Genomic DNA, 20,939 nt, shown 5'->3' on the forward strand with positions numbered 1-20,939 from the left:
ATTCTTTTCGGTGCAAATTTTTAACCATCGTATCCAGCTATTCATATATATAATATATCTATAATATAGTATATGTTATTTATTTATTTTCAATTCACGTTCATCCTTTTTTCTGAATAAATGCATTACAATATTAATATTTCATTAATATATTCATAATTTTTAAAGCTAGTGATATTTCTGTCTTCTCTTTTATTTCGAAATTTCTGACTGCAAATTGAAAAAACGCAAGAGATTCACTTAATGAACTTCAACATTCGTTTGATAGGTGTATAATTTTTTTCATCTATTTTGTTTATTTATTTATTTTTTTCTTATATGTAAAACAATTTATGGAAAGGTGATGAAGTGTTTTTGTCAATTTATCTATACCTATACCTGTTACGTGTTAAATAATATATAGATGATCGTCGTCAAATATGAATTCTCAATTGATTGGTTTTGACGATCATTTTCGTTTTCTTTCCTTTCTTTCCTCATTTAGAGATTGAACAATCGTGGTTGCGGTAATAAAACTGTAACTAATTATCATAATAAATTATAAAATAGGTAAGTAGTTGCCGATGATCCGCTCGTGGGGTGCTACGGATTATGGCTAGTAATAATAATTATGATAATAATAAAAACACTAAACATATTTTTAAAAAAAAGTAGGTAAAGGTACTTCGGGTATAGGAGATTTGAATTTGATTAAAAACAGACAAAATATCTGTCTTATATTTCGGAATTCGGAAATGGAAGCAATTTTTTTTTTGTTATTTGTAGGGGTAAAAAAATTAAATGATACAGATTACCGATACGATCAGAGACGTATTCCGATAAAAGTTATGACTCATTATTTATTAATAATAATAAAAAAAAAAGAAAAAACATTTTTTTGTCCAATTAGATGTGATCTCGTTCCGACACCTAGAGTAGTATTATTATCATTTTTTCTTATTTAAGTTAGATGTGATTATTCGATTGAAACCAAAAATTAACATCACAATTAAATACGGCGTAAGTTATTTTTGCCAGATTATTTAAACGGTTAGTATATTACAAAGAAAAATTCGAAATATATATATTTTTTTTTCAATCTCAGATTATGAAGAATCATTGATGATTATTATTCATCGGTTGTCCGTTTGTCAATTTCAATCAAATTTTATACATATTTATATATGTGTACAAATTTAGTTTTATTCAATTCTTGTTTCGATTTTTTCTTCTCTCCCAATTCTGAGATTACAATTAGTAGCGACATTCCTTGTACTTTACGTGTATTAGAGGGATTCGTTAAAAGAAAATAATAATAATAATAATATTAATATATAAGCCTCATTTTGTTAAGACAAAAAACAGATAGCGTAAGATTATTTGTTTATTTTTTTTGTTTCTCTCTTCATGTCTTCATTCGTATTAAAAAAATTTATCTGGTTTGATTCGTATTATCTTACTTATTATTTGTATGTGTATATTTTTTTTTTATTTTGTTTTGTATCATTTATTAACTTATTTCTCTTTTTCATTTAATATGATAAACACGTAGTAGCACAACCACCCTACGAAGAAACCCCCCCTCACATTATACGGCATCGTTCTTCGCCTTGAGGATCACCCTGTAACATAGACAAATATGATTCTATGATTAATTTTTGTTTTCTTTTTTAAATTATTCTAAACGCCCTCGTACACATCCAGCCCAATCTCTAGTACCAACAGCCCCCAGAGCATGCCCCGCTGCCAATTTAGCAATATTTTAACGTCTTCAAACGTCTAGCATTTTCAGTAACAAGAACAACAATAATAATATCATCTAGATTCAATGACATATTATTTTTGATGGGCGATATAGATACAAATGAATCCCTCTGTCGATTCGAATGGGGTAAAAAAAAATCATATGACAACCACACTATTAGTCACAACGATGCATAAGCGTCTGTCTATAAAAAAGAAGGATGATGATGATGAATTTTGTAATAATAATAACAACAACAACAACAACAATAATAATAATAATAATAATAATAATTTGACGAATAACGATGATTCAACAACCTGAAAAACGTTTATTATTTTGTTATGTATCTTTTTTTTTCGTTTTGGAATTTCGTATAGTTTTCTATTCCAGTGCGCGATAGTAGCATACATAGTATTGAAGACGATGTGATTGAGGCAAAGGTGCTGCTGTGAATAAAGAGAAAAAAAACAAGATGTAATTTCCCTAATTGCAAGAAAAAAACAACAAAAATACAAGAAATTAATAAATATAGGTAATATTTTGTTCATCTAGATGAGGTTTTTAGTGAAGCGTGAGAGCGATAAGTGATGACGCAGTGTTGATAATTAAAAGTCGCGTAATTGAGTGGGGGAAAAAAAAAACAGCAAAATGAAGATAAATATTTAGCAAACTGAACCATAATAGAAAAAAAGCAGCCAGCTTATTTTTTAGATAGGTGGTAGTAGATAATCATTATTACTATTGTTATAAACATTATCATTATCATTAATAATTATATATTATTTGCAAACAAATGACTGAATGGCTAAACATCTGAGAGAGAGTTTGATTAAACAACTTACATAGGCCACCCGCCTTAGCTGTGCGCCCTCACGATCATTAATACGGGTAGAGATACCTTCTCTATGGAAGAAGAATTGGACATTGATAAAACTATCATTCGTTTTCATTGGTCAGTTCGTTAATTAGGTATTTATAAATTTCATTCATTTCTTTTTCCTTGATCTCTTCAACATTTTGATTATCTTGTTTTAAAGCCAAAAGTAATAAGAAAAAAAACATAACATCAAGAACTCGTTCCTCATTTCCATTTTAGGGTCAGTGCGGTAATTAGTGGCTTTGTCAATAAAATAATTTATTATCCTGAACAGCTTTGTCTGTTTTTTTTTTATTCTATCTTCACTTCTTGCCAAGAAATTATTCTTCTAAAAAAACAACACCAATTGCCTGAATCGCTGTCTTGCATCGTCTGTGTAGTGTTTTTTTGTTTTTGGTTTTTGTTGTATTTTTGATTTATTTCATTCATTATTTTATTTTTGCACAATGTATGTTCTTATAGATTCATGGGTAGGGAGAGATAATTAAAGAAATAAAAGATATTAAGAAAGAAGAAAAAAGAAGTTTGCCAGCAAACTCAATTCAAACTTCATACAATTTTGATGACAGATAGTTGATTTATTTGAACAGTATCCAACGCCTTACTTGTTGATGGTGAAGGTCCTCCGATGGCCGGAAGCCCATACTTTCCCTGTGTCGCGACAAGGAACTCGACAACTGCTGACGCTTGCGTTCTGACGATGCCAATTCCTGTGCGATAGAACAAAATAGAATGATCATCATTTTGATAAACTGATGGAATATGGATAATCATTATTCGAAAATGTATTCTCACCTCTCCCTCGCTATTTAATAAAGTTGTCGTCATGTTATCAGCTGTGAACCATTTTTGGCCCTTCATCACTAGGTTCGATGGTGGTTCGTGAGAAGCACCGATATCCGCTGACCAAACGGTGACCGTGGCACCAGCATCGACTTTTGCGCTTCGTTGAAACTTGAAGTTGGTCTCGAGAGCTCCAGCTTTGCGAATCAGTTGCCATCCGCTCAAAACCATTTCCTGGGTAATGAAAAGTGATTTTCAATTTAATGGTCATTGGAAAAAACCTGGATAAAATAACCAAATTCAATCATACCTTCGATCCCTTGTTTGTCAGCTTCACGTAACGACCTTGTGGATCTGCATCAGTTATCTCAATGTCTCCCCTGGCTTTGCCAGATACGCTGTAATCGCTGCTGCTTCGCTCCTCGCTCTCTTCCAGCAGCGTACGCTTCCTTTTTCCTCCCCTTAATGGCGTGTTTCGAGATGGGGTTGACCTTCCTCCGGACACGGATGTCGCAGGAGACTGCATAGGAGTGATGTTCAACCTGAAGATATCAATGATCAAACGTAGGCTTCCCATTTCTTTTTTTTTATTAAAATAGACGAGGTTTCGAGGTTCGATTATGTTTACCTTGCTTCTTCGGACTCCAACAATTTTCTGTAGGCAGCTATTTCCAGATCCAGAGCCACTTTTGTGTCCATTAGATCGTGGTATTCCTGAAGCTGTTGTGCCATCTCATCCCGCATTCTAGACAATTCCGCTTCGAGACTTGCGAGTTCTTCGGCGTGACGAACTCTCTCATTCTCGCGCAAGTTCTCGATGTCCCTGGGGTAATGTTTAAAGATATTTTTTGTTAATACTCTAAAGGGAATGACACGTTACGTTCGTAATCTTCGTTACTTCACCTCATGCGAGAATTGAGCGCGTTATTCGCAGCCTCTAGCTCGCTAATGCGCTGGTTTAATCCGTCGATCCTAGTTCTGGTCTGACGTAATTCTTCGACCGCTAAACTAGCCGCTCCACTGTTACGCTGTGCGTGAGAAGTTAGGTTCTTTATTTTATTCTCGTAGAGCATCTCGATCTCATCGCGATTAACGCGCATTTGAGCCTCGTATTGGTCACGGAGCTCCTGCAAAGACTGTTGCAGTTTTGCCTCGTACTGCTCGGCGAGGCGGCCATCGATCTCGGAAATTTCAACCTGTATCGATGATATGAAAAACAGTAATTGAGTCAAGGGATTATTTTGTTAATGGGGAAGTTGAGTTTCTCTTTACAAACAACTGTACCTGACGTCTGGTGCGTGTCTCGGTGAGCTCCTGTTGATAAACCTGATCTTTGAAACTTATGTCTTCCTTCAAGCTCTGTATGTTGTTCTCCAGATCGATTCTCTGCAGAGTTTCTTCTTCCAAATGTTTTCTGGCGTCATCGAGCAATGCCTGAAGTCTTTCGACCTCTTTTTCAAGTTCTCGTTCTCTCTCTGCAAGTTTTTTCCTTTCAGCTGCAGACTGATTAAACTTCGTCTGTAAATCCCCACACCTAGTTTCATAGATCATCAGATTGTTCTCAACGATCTGTAGGTCCTTGGTTTTCTTTTCTAGCCTGGATAGAGAAAAAAAGAAACAGAACTATATTAGTCGATGGCTATAAACTTTATTGCAAATGGTCGCGTGCCGTATGCTTTCAGCTATTTCCAACTATTCTGTGACCTACTTTGAAAACGGCTCATTTATTATTTTTTATCAACTGATCGCGATCTCGTGTTGGTTTCTGAATGCCATTTTTTCAGCCACACGCAACCATAAGTAGCTACTTCTCAGTCCCAAGGTTACTCAATTAGTCACCCACGGATCAAAGTGAGCGCACAACTATGGAGATACATTTCTCATTTTGATTATCGCTTATCTTCCAGACAGTTTTCATGACTCCTAATGTCAAGTCTGAGGTCAGGGTTTATACCGTAACTATTACACCGCCTTGATCTGGGGGACCTCTTCTAGTTTCCCCCTTCCCAACTGCAGCGATAGATTTTTACTTTCTCCACGCTTACCAAAAGCTGATTTAAATATTTATACATGTCATTAGCTGTGGCGTAAAAGCGAAGGTACGCAAAATTATGAGCTCAGCGAGCTGTGGTCTTAAAATAGGAATTCTTAGTCCTACGATGGGCACGCAGATGACATGGATACCTCCCAGGGTCTCACACATCCCCCACTTTTCCCTTTTTCTTTGACAACTTCTGGTGACTGGAAAGCAAGCAACCATGACCATAATAACGGAATGATCTCATGTATATATTAAGGAATTTAGCGCCATGATCACAACGCGAAAGCTCGAACGGACTCGCGCGCATTCCAATGAGGAATTTTGGTAAGGTCGAAGTCGCAATCGGAGACGCGTTTTTACGCCATTCGGTCTTGGGTTCAGTTTGTGATCATCACGTCCATAAATAGATGACGCCTATATTCTAATTTTTTAGAAAATACATGGAAATTTTAGAGAAGAAAAACATGCGTGACAAGAAGAGAATGACGCACAAGACTACGGCTAATTTACTACATTTTAATCCGAAAACTTAAACAGGCATCCTGAAAAATTGATTAAAACCGCATAGGGTCCGCATCCACGGAGAGATGAGCGTCGGGTCTGATGTTTTCAGGCCAGACATTATGCGGATGACATCAACGTCGCGTTCATTCGAGGCTGACTTTCGGGATGTGACGCAACCAAAGTACACGCCAGAGTGACGTCATCGAGTATTTTTGTTTTTATCAGAGCTTGATGAATATTACAGGTAGATGGGTGTATTGATTGGAAGGTAAATCATAGAATTTTAATCAATCTAAACATACTACTTTACATTTTTTACATCGACGTCGTTTTTCAACTTTCAACAATCAACGATCTTCAACCCCGAAACATCATTGCTGCTTACAGCTTCTAGCACTGGTAATGATCATCAATCAATCGATCGTTCCAGTTGTTTCATTCGATTCTAAATATGGAAAATAGTCGCGGAAGATGCGCCAACGATCAATGGCCGACCCGCGTACGCGTAACCTACTTTACATTTACGCTTACTACGCGACATGTAACGACTGAAAAAAACAAATCCAGTTTCCAAATGATCGGGATGGCTGAATCTCTGGGTAATTAAAATTCGTTGTTTCGATTACAATTCGACTAGTCAGCTTTTATTCAAAAGGTTGAAATATTTTAAGCAAAATCTGTCTACCAAAATACTCGGAGGCATAATCTCGGGATATCTCCGGTACTTTAAACATGACGGTTGAATAGAAAATATCGTACTTATTTTTCAGGTCCTCATTATCATCCCAGAGTCTCTTGGTGTCAATTTCGAGTTTTGCCCTCTCCCTAGAAGTATCATCGAGGAGTTTTCTCGCGTCGGATAATTCATGTTCGTACATGGATTTGATGTTGGTCACTTCCCTTGTGACGGTTTCTTGGCTTGTTTGAACCTCTCTGGTTAATTTCGAGTTCTCGGATTCGAGGTGACGAACTTTTTCTATATAGCATGCTAAACGATCGTTTAAATTTGCCAAATCTTGCTTTTCTTGCATACGCGTTATTCGCGTTGGACTCAATGGGCTTCCAGGTCGCCGGCCTATGGGCGTCGATGTGCTTGGCGTCGGAGATTGCACCGAACTTACGCTCGACGAAGTTACAACGGTTTTCTTGCTCGCCTTCGTTGACATTGTTACGAAGTTATATGATTTATCTCGTGGTAAATTGAGTGAAGATTTATAAATCCCTTGCACGATTTTTATATTGTCACTAGCTTCTATAGATAATTCATCAACTATAAACGGCGTTGCTTACACACCGCGTCTTGTTAACTGACACGTAACCCACGCCACTATTGAAACTGAACTAGTGTTGGTAGAGGAAGTTCTGCTGCCTCCTAGGGGAGCAACGGGCAACCTCCTTCTTTTTATTTAATTTTTTTTATTTTTGAAACAACCATCCCATTGGCTGTTACAACCGATTCCAACATGGATTCCAACTTGTCACTGGTCATGTGACACCCATGTGACCGTTTTGACAATCTTCCGTTGTCCTTTAACGCCTGGCTAATTTTCAGAATTTCACCGATTTTTGATTGCAATTACAGCCGCTAGTATTTATTTGTTAATAGTACTCTTTTGCAGTATTTTAATACCGATAAATATATATTCGGTGACACTGTTTTCGCCCTCCTGCGGCTCGTTTGTTTCATCTGGTCTGCGGTCATTGCGCAAAGAGGGTTGTTTTATTCATTTTAGTGCGCAAGGGCTGCATGTCGAGTTGCGTTTTCAATTTTATAAGGCGGATGTAAACAATATTATTTGGCGTAGCTATCACGCTCTGTGGGAACAGATGCTGCAACCGTGGTGTTCCAGCAGGTACAGTAGGTAGCTGCGCAGTTCTACTAACGCACCCCTCTCTTTCATAACGTTGAGCAAAGTCGTTGGTTGAAATTTGAAGGAAGCCGGTGGTTGGGTTATGTTTTATAATATTTACCCTATTTGCGCTTATAAAAACGCTGGTTATTCTAGGTTCTTCCGATACGAGCGTCAATAATAATAAAATTAAGAGATGGAGCTCACGGACGATAATCTTCTAACGTTGAGCGAATATTTGAAGCAAACTTTAAATCCTGATGTAAGCGTTCGGCGACCCGGTAAGTCTAACCTTGCAACCCTTAAGTTTTGATTCTTTATGAAAATAAATATTGATATCTAATCAGATTGTATTACCCATATCACATAAGAAAATTTATCGTTACCTCTGTTAGCTTGATTGAACATGGGGGTTTCAATGGCATAAATTTTATTTCATTGGTTTCTCAGTAAAAATCGGCGTAATTTCTGTGAACTTCTTTTCCATGCAGCTGAAAAATTTCTGGAGTCTGTCGAAGTCAACCAGAATTATCCGCTGCTCCTACTTCATCTAGTGGACAAGCCAGGGGTTGATCTTGTGATTAGAATCGCCGGAGCAGTTGCTTTCAAGAATTACATAAAACGAAACTGGAAAATTGTAGGTGTGAATTTACAAATGTCAAGAGTATCAAATTTTGAAATTTCTAACATTATCATCTTAGGATGAAGACATGGGAGATCGTATCCACGCACAAGATCGAACCGCAGTCAAGAGATTGATAGTTAATTTGATGCTTCATTCTCCAGAGTCGATTCAAAAACAGCTATCCCATGCTATCTCGATAATCGGGAAGCATGACTTCCCAGAAAAATGGCCAGAACTGATCGATCAGATGGTGGAAAAATTCAACACAGGAGATTTCCATGTTATAAATGGTGTTCTTCACACAGCTTACTCTCTCTTTAAAAGATATCGTTATGAGTTTAAGAGCCAAGCACTTTGGACTGAAATCAAATTCGTTCTTGACCAGTTCGCCAAGCCCATGACTGAACTTTTTTTGGTAAGATCGAATTATGAATTTGAAAAAACTCTGCTGTACACGGAAAATAAGCATATGGTTCAAAGAAGTGATCTACCAATTTTCCTTATAGGCTACCATGAACTTGACCCAGGTTCACGCTAATAATGTGGAGGCATTAAAAATTATATACAACTCCCTAGTAATATTATGCAAAGTTTTCTACGCCCTCAACTACCAAGTAAGTAGGTTAACCGACCTTATTACTGGTGGTCCACGTTATCTGTTTTACAATGACTTTGTTCTGTCAGGATTTACCAGAGTTTTTCGAAGACAACATGGCTGCTTGGATGACAAACTTCCACATGCTACTTACCGTTGATGTTCCATCTCTAAAAACAGAGGTACTTGAAAATGAGAATCTACATATTAGTATTGATCAAGGATTCATTGGCCGACTTATCACACTACTTTTTTTTATTTTTAGGATGACGAAGAGGCTGGAGTGATTGAACAACTAAAGTCTCAGGTGTGCGACAATGTTGCCTTATATGCACGGAACTACGAAGAGGATTTCAAAAATTATCTACCTCAGTTTGTTACTGCGATCTGGGGTCTCCTCACATCTACCGGACAGCAGCCCAAATTTGATTCGGTACGCAGAATTTGTTGAAATGAGAAAAAACGCATTTCCAGTTTCTATTATTTTTTCACAGCTGGTATCAAACGCACTACAATTTTTGGCGTCCGTAGCTTCTTGTGCACAGTACAGACACCTCTTCGAAGATCGTACCACGCTGGGAAGCATATGTGAAAAAGTTATTATACCTAACATGGAGTTTAGAGGTTCGTTGTCAAGTTTCAAGTTTTTCATCGACCAAACAGCGCCTGAATATATAAATTGCTTTGATTATTTCTTACAGAATCAGACAACGAATTATTTGAAGATAACCCGGAAGAATATATTCGTCGCGACATCGAAGGTAGCGATGTGTGTACACGACGGCGAGCCGCTTGTGACCTCGTGAAGGTCCTGTCGAAATATTTTGAAGCGGAAATCGTGGAGATCTTTGGATCTTATATTCAGATGATGCTGCAAAATTACGTCGCAAATCCAAAAGAAAATTGGCGTAGCAAAGATGCAGCTTTATACTTGGTTACAAGTAGTGACAGTAAACGACAGACTCAGACTCATGGGGTGACGCGGACCACAGGTTTGGTCTCGCTTCCTGATTTTGCGAAACAGCATATAGAACCGGAATTGGCAAAGCCAGATGGTATTTGTAAATTCTTTATTAGGTATGTCGTTCATCACATATAACCGTACAACTATTAAACGTGATTTGGGTTATTTCAGTTAACGAACTTCCTGTCCTGAAGGCGGACGCTATTAAATTTGTCATGATGTTCAGGCCAGTTTTGCCTAAAGAATTAGTTATCGGTAGCCTGCCACACATGGTCAGGCATCTCGCTGCCTCCAGCCCTGTTGTCCATAGCTACGCCGCATGCGCTATTGAAAAGATACTAGTGCATAAAGAAAGTACCGGGGTTCTTTTGTAAGGAAACCAACAGTTCTCACAATATGTAGGTAAATAATGTCTCGTACAAATCTGTCTCACTTAATTCCTATTCGTTCACAGAGTCAAAGGAGAAATGCTCGGGTCTATGGCTACGGAGTTGTTGACAGGGTTATTCGGTCTTCTGGAAACGCAGGGGTCGGAGGAGAATGAATATGCCATGAAAGCGGTGATGCGAACCTTTTTTATTCTGCAGGAACGAGTCGTACCATTTCTGGGTGACTTACTGCCCAAACTCACGGAAAAACTTACGCTCGTAGCTAGAAATCCCAGGCGACCAAATTTTAATCATTACCTCTTCGAAACGATCAGTTTATCCATCAAGTAAGTTGATTAATTGCAGGGTGTATTTCGCGAGAAAGAGTACGCCTGAATTATTTTGTTTGTTCTAGAATTGTATGTAAGACGAATCCAGCAGCTGTTGCCTCTTTTGAGCAGGCGCTATTTCCTATATTCCAAGGAATTTTACAGCAAGATATTCAGGGTCAGTTGAAATGTATTCCAAGATTTCTTTTTGCGATCTTTGGAATTCTTTTCATTGGCGAATTCCAATTTCTCATGATTTTGCTTCTTCGTTTTCAGAATTCATTCCATACGTTTTTCAAATTCTCTCGCTGCTACTAGAGATACACACGGCGCAGGATATTCCAGAACCGTACATGGCTTTGTTCCCTTGTTTGTTGGCCCCTGTGCTCTTCGAAAGCCGAGCCAATATTCACCCTCTGAATCAATTGCTGCAGGCGTTCGTCAATCACGGACCTCACCAAATTATTGCACAGGGAAAAATTAGCGGGCTCCTGGGGGTTTTCCAAAAACTGATAGCCTCTAAATTCAATGACGTCGAAGGATTCTATCTGATGCAAGCTATAATCGAACACTTTCCTCCGTAAGTGTGGCTGATCGAGTTTAATGATGTGAAGTTTATCAACGTGTTTTTATTGTTCCATTCTCTCCTCATAGCAACACGTTGGAGCCGTATATAAAACAAGTATTCGTCCTTCTTTTCCAAAGACTCACATCTTCAAGAACGACCAAATATGTGAAGGGACTGATAGTCTTCTTCTCCTTCTACGCAATTAAATACGGCGCGAGTAGTTTAATCTCAATAATTGACCAAATTCAACCACAGTAAGCAGAATATTTTTTCCCTCTTTGTACGTACATCCCATACAAACACAATGTAATGTAATACAGGTTCTTTTTTTTCTGTACAGGATGTTTGGTATGGTCATAGATCGCGTGGTGATCGCAGATCTGCGGAAAGTATCCGGAGAAGTAGAGAGAAAAATAGCAGCGGTGGGAATATCGAATCTGTTAACAGATTGCCCAGAGATGTTGAGTAGTCCTTACAACTCTTATTACCCGCGCCTCTTAGCTACTCTCATAGAATTTTTCGAACTACCTCAAGACGAAACGGTGTTAGCGGAAGATCAAATGTTCCCAGATGTTGACGAGGCTCCTAGTTTCCAGGCAAATTACAGCCAACTGATGTACGCAGGAAATCCCAAAAAGGATCCGTTGCAAAGTGAGTTTTGTTTATCTGAGTCTCCATCATTGTTTTATGACTTCGAACTTCAATGAGGCTTTTTCAAACTTCCGCAATCACGGATTTGAATTATGTAAACTGTAATGAATTATCGTTGCAGGTATCGGTGATGTAAGACTTTACCTGGCGCAAGGTCTTGGTAAATTATCTCCAGGTCAACTTCCCGGTTTATTGGGCCAGATTCCAGAACCAAACGCGAACCACCTCAGAAGTTATTTGCAGACAGCGGGCATCGGAGTGGCATAATACGAACCGGACGTCCGAAATACTCTCAAGATTCACCTCATGGCTCGTAGCCTGAATAACATTGAGCTTACCAGATTATAAATCGTTAATATGATGAGATTGAACGACTCCAATCATCATTGCCATCGGTATCAGCATATCTTCATCGAATAGCACACTCGTCTCAACTGCTTTTCCCTATGATTATTGCCTTATAAAATTTTTCACCGAAGCGACTGTAATTCATAAGTAATTGTGTTCGGATGATACTCCTGTGGCACGTATGTTCCAATTTGTCCCTAAATAAAAGAGGAGATATCATGTCGAATTGTGAATTGAAACAGAGATATTCTGTCAATGTAACCTAAATGTAAAAAAAAGAGTTGCGATTTATTTCAGTAAAAGGTTCTATTTACGTTTTTTTTTTTTTTTTTTTTTCTATAATAAAGAAGATTTCCATCTTCTAATCTATTTTCGATCACTTATTTATGTTTAATAAATCGAAATAAATCGCAAGCCCGAACTGTTGTTTTAACGAATTTTAAAATTGTTCCACGTTTTTGACTATTATGATGATAATGATTTATTATTCAGATAAATTTTGTTAGCTCAAATTTTTGGGACTATAAAAAACCACGCCATTGGCTGGTGATCCAGTTATTAATTAATCATACGTGAAGTGCTATTAGCGAATTTCATTTACTGTTTTTTAAATACACTAATACTTTTTCTCTTTGTATATTGAGTGCTGGACATTGCAATCCACAAATTTTCCGTTCGTAAAATATGTATTTAACTTAGGGATTTAGCTCGTAAGATTTCATAACATTAAGGAAGCGAATTGTTGACAAATAAAATTTGAATCACAATATAATTATGTGATTGTTCACGTCTGAATTGACGTCAGCATGCGTAACTGTAACCAGTGTTACACGCGATATTAAAAAACAATGATAGCGATTGGTAATAACCGAAACAGAAATTTAATGAAAATAAATCCAATTTTTTGTATGCACATCCGATTGAGTTTCTGAAAAAACGAATGAGATCCAAATATGTGGTTTATACAAATAAGCACAAGAAAAATATCCCGAACTTACTTAGCACATATCTAATATCGATACTACTAATTTGGATAACCGTCAAGTAGTGCTTTCTCTAAAATAAAACTACGGAAAAACTAGAAACTCGCGTTACAGTGTAAATAGAAACTTCTTTAATCGGCAGAATGAATAATTTAGCATCGCTTAAAAACCCTCGATCAGTTATAATCTCCCATTTACATCGCATATCGTTACGTAACTATGTGCGATGATATCGATTTAAATATAGGTTTTCAATATGTGTACGGTGCGAATCTAATAATTATTCTTTGTTTGCTCGTTTTATTTTTATTCAATTCCAACGGAATATTTAATTCTAGAAGTTGAAGGATTCCTGAAAGAATATTATGGGGTATTTCCGGGCTGCTTGAAAAATTAAGTCCATAAAAGAAGAGCGCGTTATTTCTTTGAAAATTTATAACAAAACCAAAATTGCGTTTTCACCCCTTCAGAATCGGAAAATTGATTACTGACATGCGAATGATGTGGAGAGTCTTGTTATCGGTATGATGTTATTTTTCCTAGCGGTACATACTTTTATATTTTTATAACGTTATATAGATACTCATATCTAGGTGTACGTATACCTATGTCGATTTTTTATCCAACGCGTAAACAGCTCGATTATTTTACACATCTACAGCACAACATTCAACCCCTTCACTCAAATGTTAACATTTGCGTGTTATACCCACGAGCTGTTTGTGAGAGAATTCAGCAAAGTAATTTTTATTTCACCAATAAATAATTCATATTTCAGCAATAAATACCAAAAATTGATAAAAAAAAAAAGATTCGTTTTTAAAATAATAGTCCAAAATTAACGTACAGGCTCAAACAAGGGATGATCTTCGTTTGAAACCTAGTCTCGATCTGTTAGTTGTCAGTTAACATATTAAGTTCCGATAATAATTTACCTGTTAAAATCTTGTACTTAATACGCGATAAATATCTGTTATTATCCCACAAGCAGATCAAGAAATTATTGCATAGGATTCAAAAAAAAATTCAAGTTCAACATAAATCAAGAAATATGATCAGACTAAATTTCGAAGGGTACCTAGTAAAAGACTATTATTAGTAAGTCTAATTTCTTACCTTTTTTTATAAGAGCAGATTAGTGACAGTCACGAAAACAGAAATATCGTATGAATAAGATGTCGAGAAATCATTGTGCGAAATTAGCGAAATAATTGATTCGATTGAACTTAAATTTACAAAAACTGTTTATTTGTTTGATGTTTCTCTTTTTCTCCTATCTCAGAGGCCCACGTGGAGCAGAGTGGAAAAATGACTGTAACAAGGAGCGATTATATGCGTCGTGTGGACGACCCCATCAAAGGAAGTGGTACCCCATGCAAGGGTGTGGGCTCTGGATCAAGAAAAATTTGGCCTTTGTTAAGCAGAAAAGTAATTTCTTCATCGAAACAATGCAGACCTTACCGAATTGGATCGCAATCAAGGTCTAGATTTTTATTGGGGACTTCTGCTGGGGTAATCGAAAGACAGAATGTACCCCAACAATTGTGCCAGGTGAGATATAATCGACATAGTTGAGATAAAAAATTATCAGTGGTTGGGGCAAAATGCTTTGCCTTTTTCTCATTCTTTTCTCAATAATGTTCATACACATCATTTGACGTAAATTCATTTTTTCCATTTTATTCTTTGCAGGATCCGGAAAGTTTTCACTGCGCTATAGGCAGAATATTGGCAGTAGCCCAGTGGTTTGGTTTACTTCCGGTTTTCGGTGTACTCTTACCTTCTTACAAAGGATTAACATTCCGAAAAATATCCTTCAGGACTTTTTACGCAATTGTTTTAGCTGCTTCAATGCTGTTTGTCACGTCTTCTTCCGTTATTCACATGATCAGGTCAATCTATTCCAAATCATTCGACATAAAAGGTATGCTAAAAATTTCCGGCTGATTCTCTGCTTTTTTGTGTCGGCTATATCCAGAGAAAAAGAGCCAGAAAATGAAGATATTCTCTCAAATGAATTTTCAATTATTTTATTTCGTATGACCGGAATGGGAAAATATTTGACTTTCCAGTCTCCAAAGCGGAGAGTTTAATCTTGAGCTTTTAATAGCTGAGCTATCAAAAGCTTGATGCTCCATAGAGTCGATTAGATTATGAGAATAACAGTATTTTATGATAAAGTTAGGAGGAATTTAAAATAAAATGAAAAATAAAGAACATGACAAAGAGAATGGGAAAAATTTATTTCATGAGAAAAAAGATATAGTATGTTGATCTACGTATCGTAAAAAAGTAAATTTTTTTTTTAGACGACTATAAAAAAAAAAACCTTTTTTCTGTATTATTTAGGAATAGAATGAACCTGATTTTTTTATGGTTTCATAGGCGGTATTGCGTCCGCTACAGCTGGTGTGATTTTTTATGGTAATAGTGTTCTTGGGGCTTCTATATTTTTGTGGCTTGCACCGCGATGGGGACCCCTTCAGCACGAATGGCAGGCCATGGAACAGCTCACGGACAGGTGAAAAAAAAGACATTTAAGAAAAAGAATTAAAATTCTTTTCATAAATTAAGTAAGAAGAACGATAATATTCTTTTATTTTGAATCAGGTGGGGTCGCCCTCGGCTCAGGATGAAATTTTCTATCCTAACCGGAATCATTTTGCTCTCTGCAATGATTGAACATATTTTGAGTATGATCAATAACACGCCAAATTATCATTGGGGAAATTCGACAAATGCAAGTTTCGAAAGTTACCTCGATGAATATACTCACAAATCTCACGCGTTTATTCTCAGCACGTGTAAGTATACCAAATGATAATTATATTCGGCGTCAATTAATCACTCTTTATTTCATTCATATCCTGGGTATATTTATTAATGTTCTTTGTTATTTTTTTTTTTTTTTTTTTTTCTTATTCAGGGGACTATAACATAGTTCTTGGTATATTTCTCTTTACTATCAGCAAAATCGCAACATTTACTTGGAACTTTACCGATCTCTTCCTGATGCTGGTAAGAAATCACCTCTGTCTTAATGAGAAAAGTTTGATTGAGACAAAAATCATCTAGCTTCCTTTTTAAGGTGGCCACTGGTTTGGCGGAGAGATTCAAAACTTTGAACAAACGGATGACGTCGAGAAACGCCGCAATGCCAACAATAGGGGAATGGAAAATACTGAGGGAAAGTTATGCGGCTTTAAGCGCGTTAGTTAAACGAGTTGATAATGACGTTTCTCCTATCGTTTTGCTATCTTTTGTCAATAACCTTTACTTCATCTGTCTTCAACTGTTGAATGGACTGTCGTAAGTATGATCTACTGTGTCAACTTAGCTCGACCAGTCTTGTGAAAAATTTCTAATTTGATAAAATACAAAAGCAGACCGGAGGGAGAAGCGGTCTTGAGCACAGTTTACTTCTTCGGATCCTTCATATTTCTTGTGGCAAGAACTATCGGCGTTACTCTTTTGGCATCGCGAATTAACGACCAAAGTAGAATAGCTCTGCCGATACTTTATACTTGCCCAGCAAAGACGTACTGCATCGAGGTATTGATTATGAAAAGTACATTTTCTAGCAAAAAGACTTGATAATATTGCTTTTTTTTCTTTCTGTCATTTGTAGACACAGAGACTTGAACATCAATTAGCAACCGACGATGTCGCGCTTTCTGGTTTACGGTTTTTTTTCATAACCAGGAGCTTTTTGCTTGCGGTAAGTTCAACTTCAAACAAAGTGTTCAAGTTTCATTACGAAATTTCGTTTACTTTGTAATTTCACAAATTATTTTCGTATGGTTGATTTCAGGTTGCTGGGGCTATTGTCACTTACGAAGTCATTCTTCTGCAGTTTAATCTCGCAATGAATCAAGACGGTGAATGAAAGTATTTTGATAAAATGTATTGGAAGATACAGAATATATCCCATGTACGTACATCATAAGAACGAAAACTAAAACGTAACATAACAGTGCAGTAGACTTGTAAAGATATTTTAAGTGTTTTGCTTTCAAATCATTTTTGACTCTCATTGATTACGTTTCATGATTAATATTATTGTAATTTTTATATCGGTGATAGTTCGCTAACTTCAGTATTTAATCCTTATTAGATATAGGCACAGATAGCCATTGATACGCACGTAATACATCTATGTTTTTCTCGATAATTAACAACTGCCTCTGTACTGCATGCATTTGCAGGGTATCCTATCGATATTTTCACCTCTCAATTCCTTTTGTTTGGAGAATAAGCTTAAAAATGTCTCCGAACTTCATACCTGGCATTCCAATTTTCGATTATCTCTTTACTACTTGGCCGTCGCGAATCCCACGCGATTGTTGCCCATGTCAAATTCGGTGTAGTAACGCCCGATGAAAACGTCACCCAATATCCACAGTGGCCCATTTGGCGGCGGAATGTCAATGCCCATGAAACCGCTGAGACAAATCGTCTTTCCGAATTGACTGACCTGCGTACAATTGAAGATCAAGTTAAGGTTTCTAGATACCTTCTATTTTTGAATGCAAAATGAGACTCGTCAAGTTTGAGAAGACGGTTCATCGATGGTGACAATGGACCGACAAAAAAAAAAAAATGGATGGCATTAAGATTGACTGAACTTGAGTGTACCTTCAAAACGTAGTCTTCTCCTCTCAGGGTAAAAGTTTTACCTCCAAGAATAAAACCAATTGTCGGAAGCTGAGGAATCAGTGTACAGTCAACCTGAAGTATAAATATATGAAAAATTAAGTATAGTAATGCATGCATTCACAGGTCAAAATTCACTAATTTTTGTTTTTCCAGTTCTCACCATGGCTTCTCCGGCGATAAGAGGTGTGGCACCTATAGCCTTATTGATGGCCTCGATTTCTGTAACTGGACCTGCTATGAGAGAAGTTCCTGTATCTGCAATAGCCTCGCAACCTTGTTCACAAAAAACTTTATCTCCCACCTTAACTCTGTGAAATTATCAAAAAAATAATTTGAGCATTAGTACCACTCATTTCATCGCGTGTTCGATATTCTTAGGCAAATAATTATCCTGAATTATTACACTCAATAATTACTTATCCATTTTAAACTGCCAGTAAGCTTGACGATCGACTGGAACGTATGTAAAATCACCCGAATAATGATCTGGATCAGAACCACCAAGAATTAATTCTCCGCCAAATTTAGCCACAGGATCTCTACGAGATGAATTCATCAGAGAATTAAATAGACCGTTACATATCTTTTGATTCTAATGGATACTCTATGTCGTCAATACCTGTTCAAGTAGAAGCTGAAGATCGGTTGCGAGACAAGCCCCTGATCTATCATCTTGTTGAAAACTGGCGTGACACCATCTACAGAAATCTTTGGATAAGCCATTCCCAATATGCCATCGAACTTTGCAGCAACAAAAGCAAGGCCAGGTTCGTTCATTGCTTCAGCAAAAGTCTGTTTTTGGACATCGAGATTTCCAAACTGAAAGAAAAAGGATCAGAGTATACGACGGCAACCATTCAACTTTGCTCACTTTACTTGCAAGTAAACTTGATACTTGATACTTGATAATTGAGACTTGAAGACAAGTTGTGATTCATATTTTGGTCAGTTGAAAGCATTATTTCATCTTGAAATACAAGTAACAGAGTAGAAATATTGTGATTTCTTGGACTTTGAAGCACCGTAATCATTGAGAAATGCACAGGCACTATCTCAGGGCAATGAACAACGGTCATCAGATTTATTATTAGCAGCTAAGAAGACTCGATTTATCTCATTTGTTTTCTGATGACTCATCAGAGAGTATTTCTGTATAATATAAATACTTACAGAGACAGTGTCGGTTGATAAAAATCCTGAAAGACTACCAGAACCATATCGAATTTCAAACTCTGTACCATTTGGCTGGTAAGAAGAAGATTTTGCACTGTTGTATTTGTTATGAAGCACTGTAGATAAAAAGAAAAAAAAATTTCAATTTTAAAAAATTATCATGCTTAGACAGCATGTATTGCTGAAGGGATTGAACTGACACTGCATAGGAGGAAGAGGGTGACAAGTATATTTGAAACTCAATTAGATTATGTTATTGACAACAACAAAGTAATCTAGTCATTTAATCTAGGCGACAAATCCATATAGATCTTCAATAATAACATGTGAACATATACTTACTGCAAGCAATGTTTGTGAAATGACATTTCTTGGAGGGCACCCAAAGGTTAGATGAGCCGGTGTCAAAAACAACGCTAAATTGCTGGGGTGGAGTGCCAATCGTTATATATCCGTAATACTGGGCATCCAAATAATTGGACAAGGGCTCTGGAGTGGGACCTCCGTAACGCAAACGAACTTGTTTCAACTCAGTTCCAACGGATTCAAGCTTCCTTCGAGCACTCTGTGCCTTATATAAAGGAACTCTACAAGAATTTCGTCATTGTTGTTATTTGTTGTCTCCATAATTAGAGAATGAGTGCATGAATAAATAAAAAGTAAAAATTAAAAAATATATATATAGACGCGGATAAAAAGTGTGTATTGAATCCGAAAATCCTCATTGGGCTAATTTGTAAGATATAATGAAATAGCATGCATTGTCAAAATTGTTGCTGTCTTCCATGGGCATTGTAATCTGTTAAAGTCTATTCGTAGTGATGAGGGCGACTGGTTTAACGTTTGTTCGGTAAAATCATCGAAATCGAATTGTTAAACTTTGTTGCTAATACTTGATGTATTATTTCACAATTCAATCAGAAGAGAGGTGAACATATAAATAGATCAAATAAACAAGGGATAAAAATAAGTCTGCATGCCTCGCAACAAAAGCAGACTCACTGTGAAATATACGATTGTGATAGAAATGAAACTGTTAAATATTAGAATTGAATTGTTCGGTGTGGATCAACTTTTTAACCTTGATAATTCAGCAGTGACAATGGCGAAGGCCGGGACGATCCACAGAAGAATTCGCCACATTTTTTTGTAGAAGATAAAAACACCGATTTGAGGAGTCAGCTAAAGGTTAGTCAGATCAACTCGTCAGCAGAAACCGAATGACTGAAGGTGCAATTTCATGCTGACGCTTGAGGCAGATTTTTAGCGTCAAATGTAGTCACGTGGTATTAATTCGTCAGCAGCGCCATCGATATTATAAATATTACAATCCAACCACGAATCTCATTAACTATTATTTATTGAGTTTCTCGATGAGAGATTATGAATTCATTCTCTTGATTTTCCTAATCTCGGAATTAGTCTGTAAACGTCAGTTGAGCGTGGAACCACACACGTCAAGGTGAACGAGAAAGAGAATCATAGTGCCAAGAGATGCAACCCAGCTTCACAATCCGAGATTTACTGCCAATTTTTTCCTATATATTTCCCATTTTTCACGATTTATTTCCGATTAAGCGCCGAGGGGCGTAACGCTAGCTCGAGGAACTCGTGTGAACTAAAATTCCAAGTTTCTTGCCCCTTGACTCGACGAGACCCGCCTTACAGCGAAGGAACGTTGACTGATGATAACTAAGAAGAATCAGAGTGCATCCTCAAGAGCAGAGGGGCTAGACTGACAGCTATAAAATTGAATTCAATCTGGAGAAGAGTCCTATCATACTTGGTTGTTTTTTGGCATGGATACCAGAAGAGTTGATCACTGCTATCCGTTTCATTCTTCCAGGTTGAACTGTATTTGTCCCAGGGAAGAATGCGAAGTCGAAACAACAAAGTCC

At 37.0% G+C, this 20,939-nt stretch overlaps 4 protein-coding genes across 13 annotated transcripts; 2 read left to right on the forward strand and 2 right to left on the reverse strand.

Moving 5' to 3' along the window:
• Positions 1-1,350: 1,350 nt before the first annotated feature.
• LOC105685029 (lamin Dm0-like) lies at positions 1,351-7,425 on the reverse strand. 2 transcript variants are annotated; one of them, XM_012398831.4, is made up of 9 exons: positions 6,691-7,422; positions 4,671-4,983; positions 4,290-4,582; positions 4,015-4,209; positions 3,697-3,928; positions 3,399-3,620; positions 3,209-3,313; positions 2,569-2,629; positions 1,351-1,601 (listed from the first exon to the last, which is right to left on the reverse strand). In XM_012398831.4, the coding sequence occupies exons 1-8, from the start codon at positions 7,095-7,097 to the stop codon at positions 2,606-2,608; spliced, it is 1,791 nt and encodes a 596-aa protein (XP_012254254.1). In that variant the 5' UTR covers positions 7,098-7,422; the 3' UTR covers positions 1,351-1,601; positions 2,569-2,605. The 2 variants fall into 2 exon arrangements, with proteins under 2 accessions (XP_012254254.1, XP_012254253.1); XM_012398830.4 differs by lacking the exon at positions 2,569-2,629 and having other exon boundaries at positions 6,691-7,425.
• A 340-nt stretch (positions 7,426-7,765) lies between these two features.
• On the forward strand, positions 7,766-12,583 carry LOC105685026 (exportin-2). Of its 2 annotated transcripts, XM_020851833.2 has the most exons (16): positions 7,766-7,784; positions 7,938-8,062; positions 8,273-8,418; positions 8,483-8,821; positions 8,913-9,020; positions 9,091-9,183; positions 9,267-9,434; positions 9,496-9,625; positions 9,703-10,056; positions 10,137-10,335; positions 10,420-10,680; positions 10,749-10,840; positions 10,939-11,242; positions 11,317-11,484; positions 11,571-11,881; positions 12,003-12,583. In XM_020851833.2, exons 2-16 carry the CDS (start codon positions 7,978-7,980, stop codon positions 12,146-12,148), a joined length of 2,904 nt encoding a protein of 967 aa, XP_020707492.2. In that variant the 5' UTR covers positions 7,766-7,784; positions 7,938-7,977; the 3' UTR covers positions 12,149-12,583. The 2 variants fall into 2 exon arrangements, with proteins under 2 accessions (XP_020707492.2, XP_025602478.2); XM_025746693.2 differs by lacking the exon at positions 7,766-7,784 and having other exon boundaries at positions 7,820-8,062.
• Positions 12,584-13,012: 429 nt separating this feature from the next.
• LOC105685018 (gustatory receptor 5a for trehalose-like) lies at positions 13,013-17,384 on the forward strand. 8 transcript variants are annotated; one of them, XM_048658922.1, is made up of 11 exons: positions 13,148-13,734; positions 13,874-13,952; positions 14,495-14,763; positions 14,905-15,136; positions 15,598-15,733; positions 15,823-16,016; positions 16,139-16,230; positions 16,301-16,521; positions 16,596-16,764; positions 16,841-16,930; positions 17,024-17,384. In XM_048658922.1, exons 1-11 carry the CDS (start codon positions 13,705-13,707, stop codon positions 17,096-17,098), a joined length of 1,587 nt encoding a protein of 528 aa, XP_048514879.1. In that variant the 5' UTR covers positions 13,148-13,704; the 3' UTR covers positions 17,099-17,384. The 8 variants fall into 8 exon arrangements, with proteins under 8 accessions (XP_020707499.2, XP_048514879.1, XP_048514877.1 ...); XM_048658924.1 differs by lacking the exon at positions 13,874-13,952 and adding an exon at positions 14,204-14,310 and having other exon boundaries at positions 13,717-13,734; XM_020851840.3 differs by lacking the exons at positions 13,148-13,734; positions 13,874-13,952 and adding an exon at positions 13,013-13,090.
• LOC105685028 (lysosomal aspartic protease-like) lies at positions 17,096-20,562 on the reverse strand. The gene is made up of 8 exons (XM_012398829.4): positions 20,123-20,562; positions 19,384-19,628; positions 19,039-19,157; positions 18,488-18,687; positions 18,285-18,407; positions 18,029-18,176; positions 17,848-17,940; positions 17,096-17,686 (listed from the first exon to the last, which is right to left on the reverse strand). The coding sequence occupies exons 1-8, from the start codon at positions 20,182-20,184 to the stop codon at positions 17,525-17,527; spliced, it is 1,152 nt and encodes a 383-aa protein (XP_012254252.2). The 5' UTR covers positions 20,185-20,562; the 3' UTR covers positions 17,096-17,524.
• Positions 20,563-20,939: the final 377 nt, after the last annotated feature.

Source organism: Athalia rosae, chromosome 7 (genome assembly GCF_917208135.1).
Source record: "Athalia rosae chromosome 7, iyAthRosa1.1, whole genome shotgun sequence".
NCBI classification, from domain to species: domain Eukaryota; kingdom Metazoa; phylum Arthropoda; class Insecta; order Hymenoptera; family Athaliidae; genus Athalia; species Athalia rosae.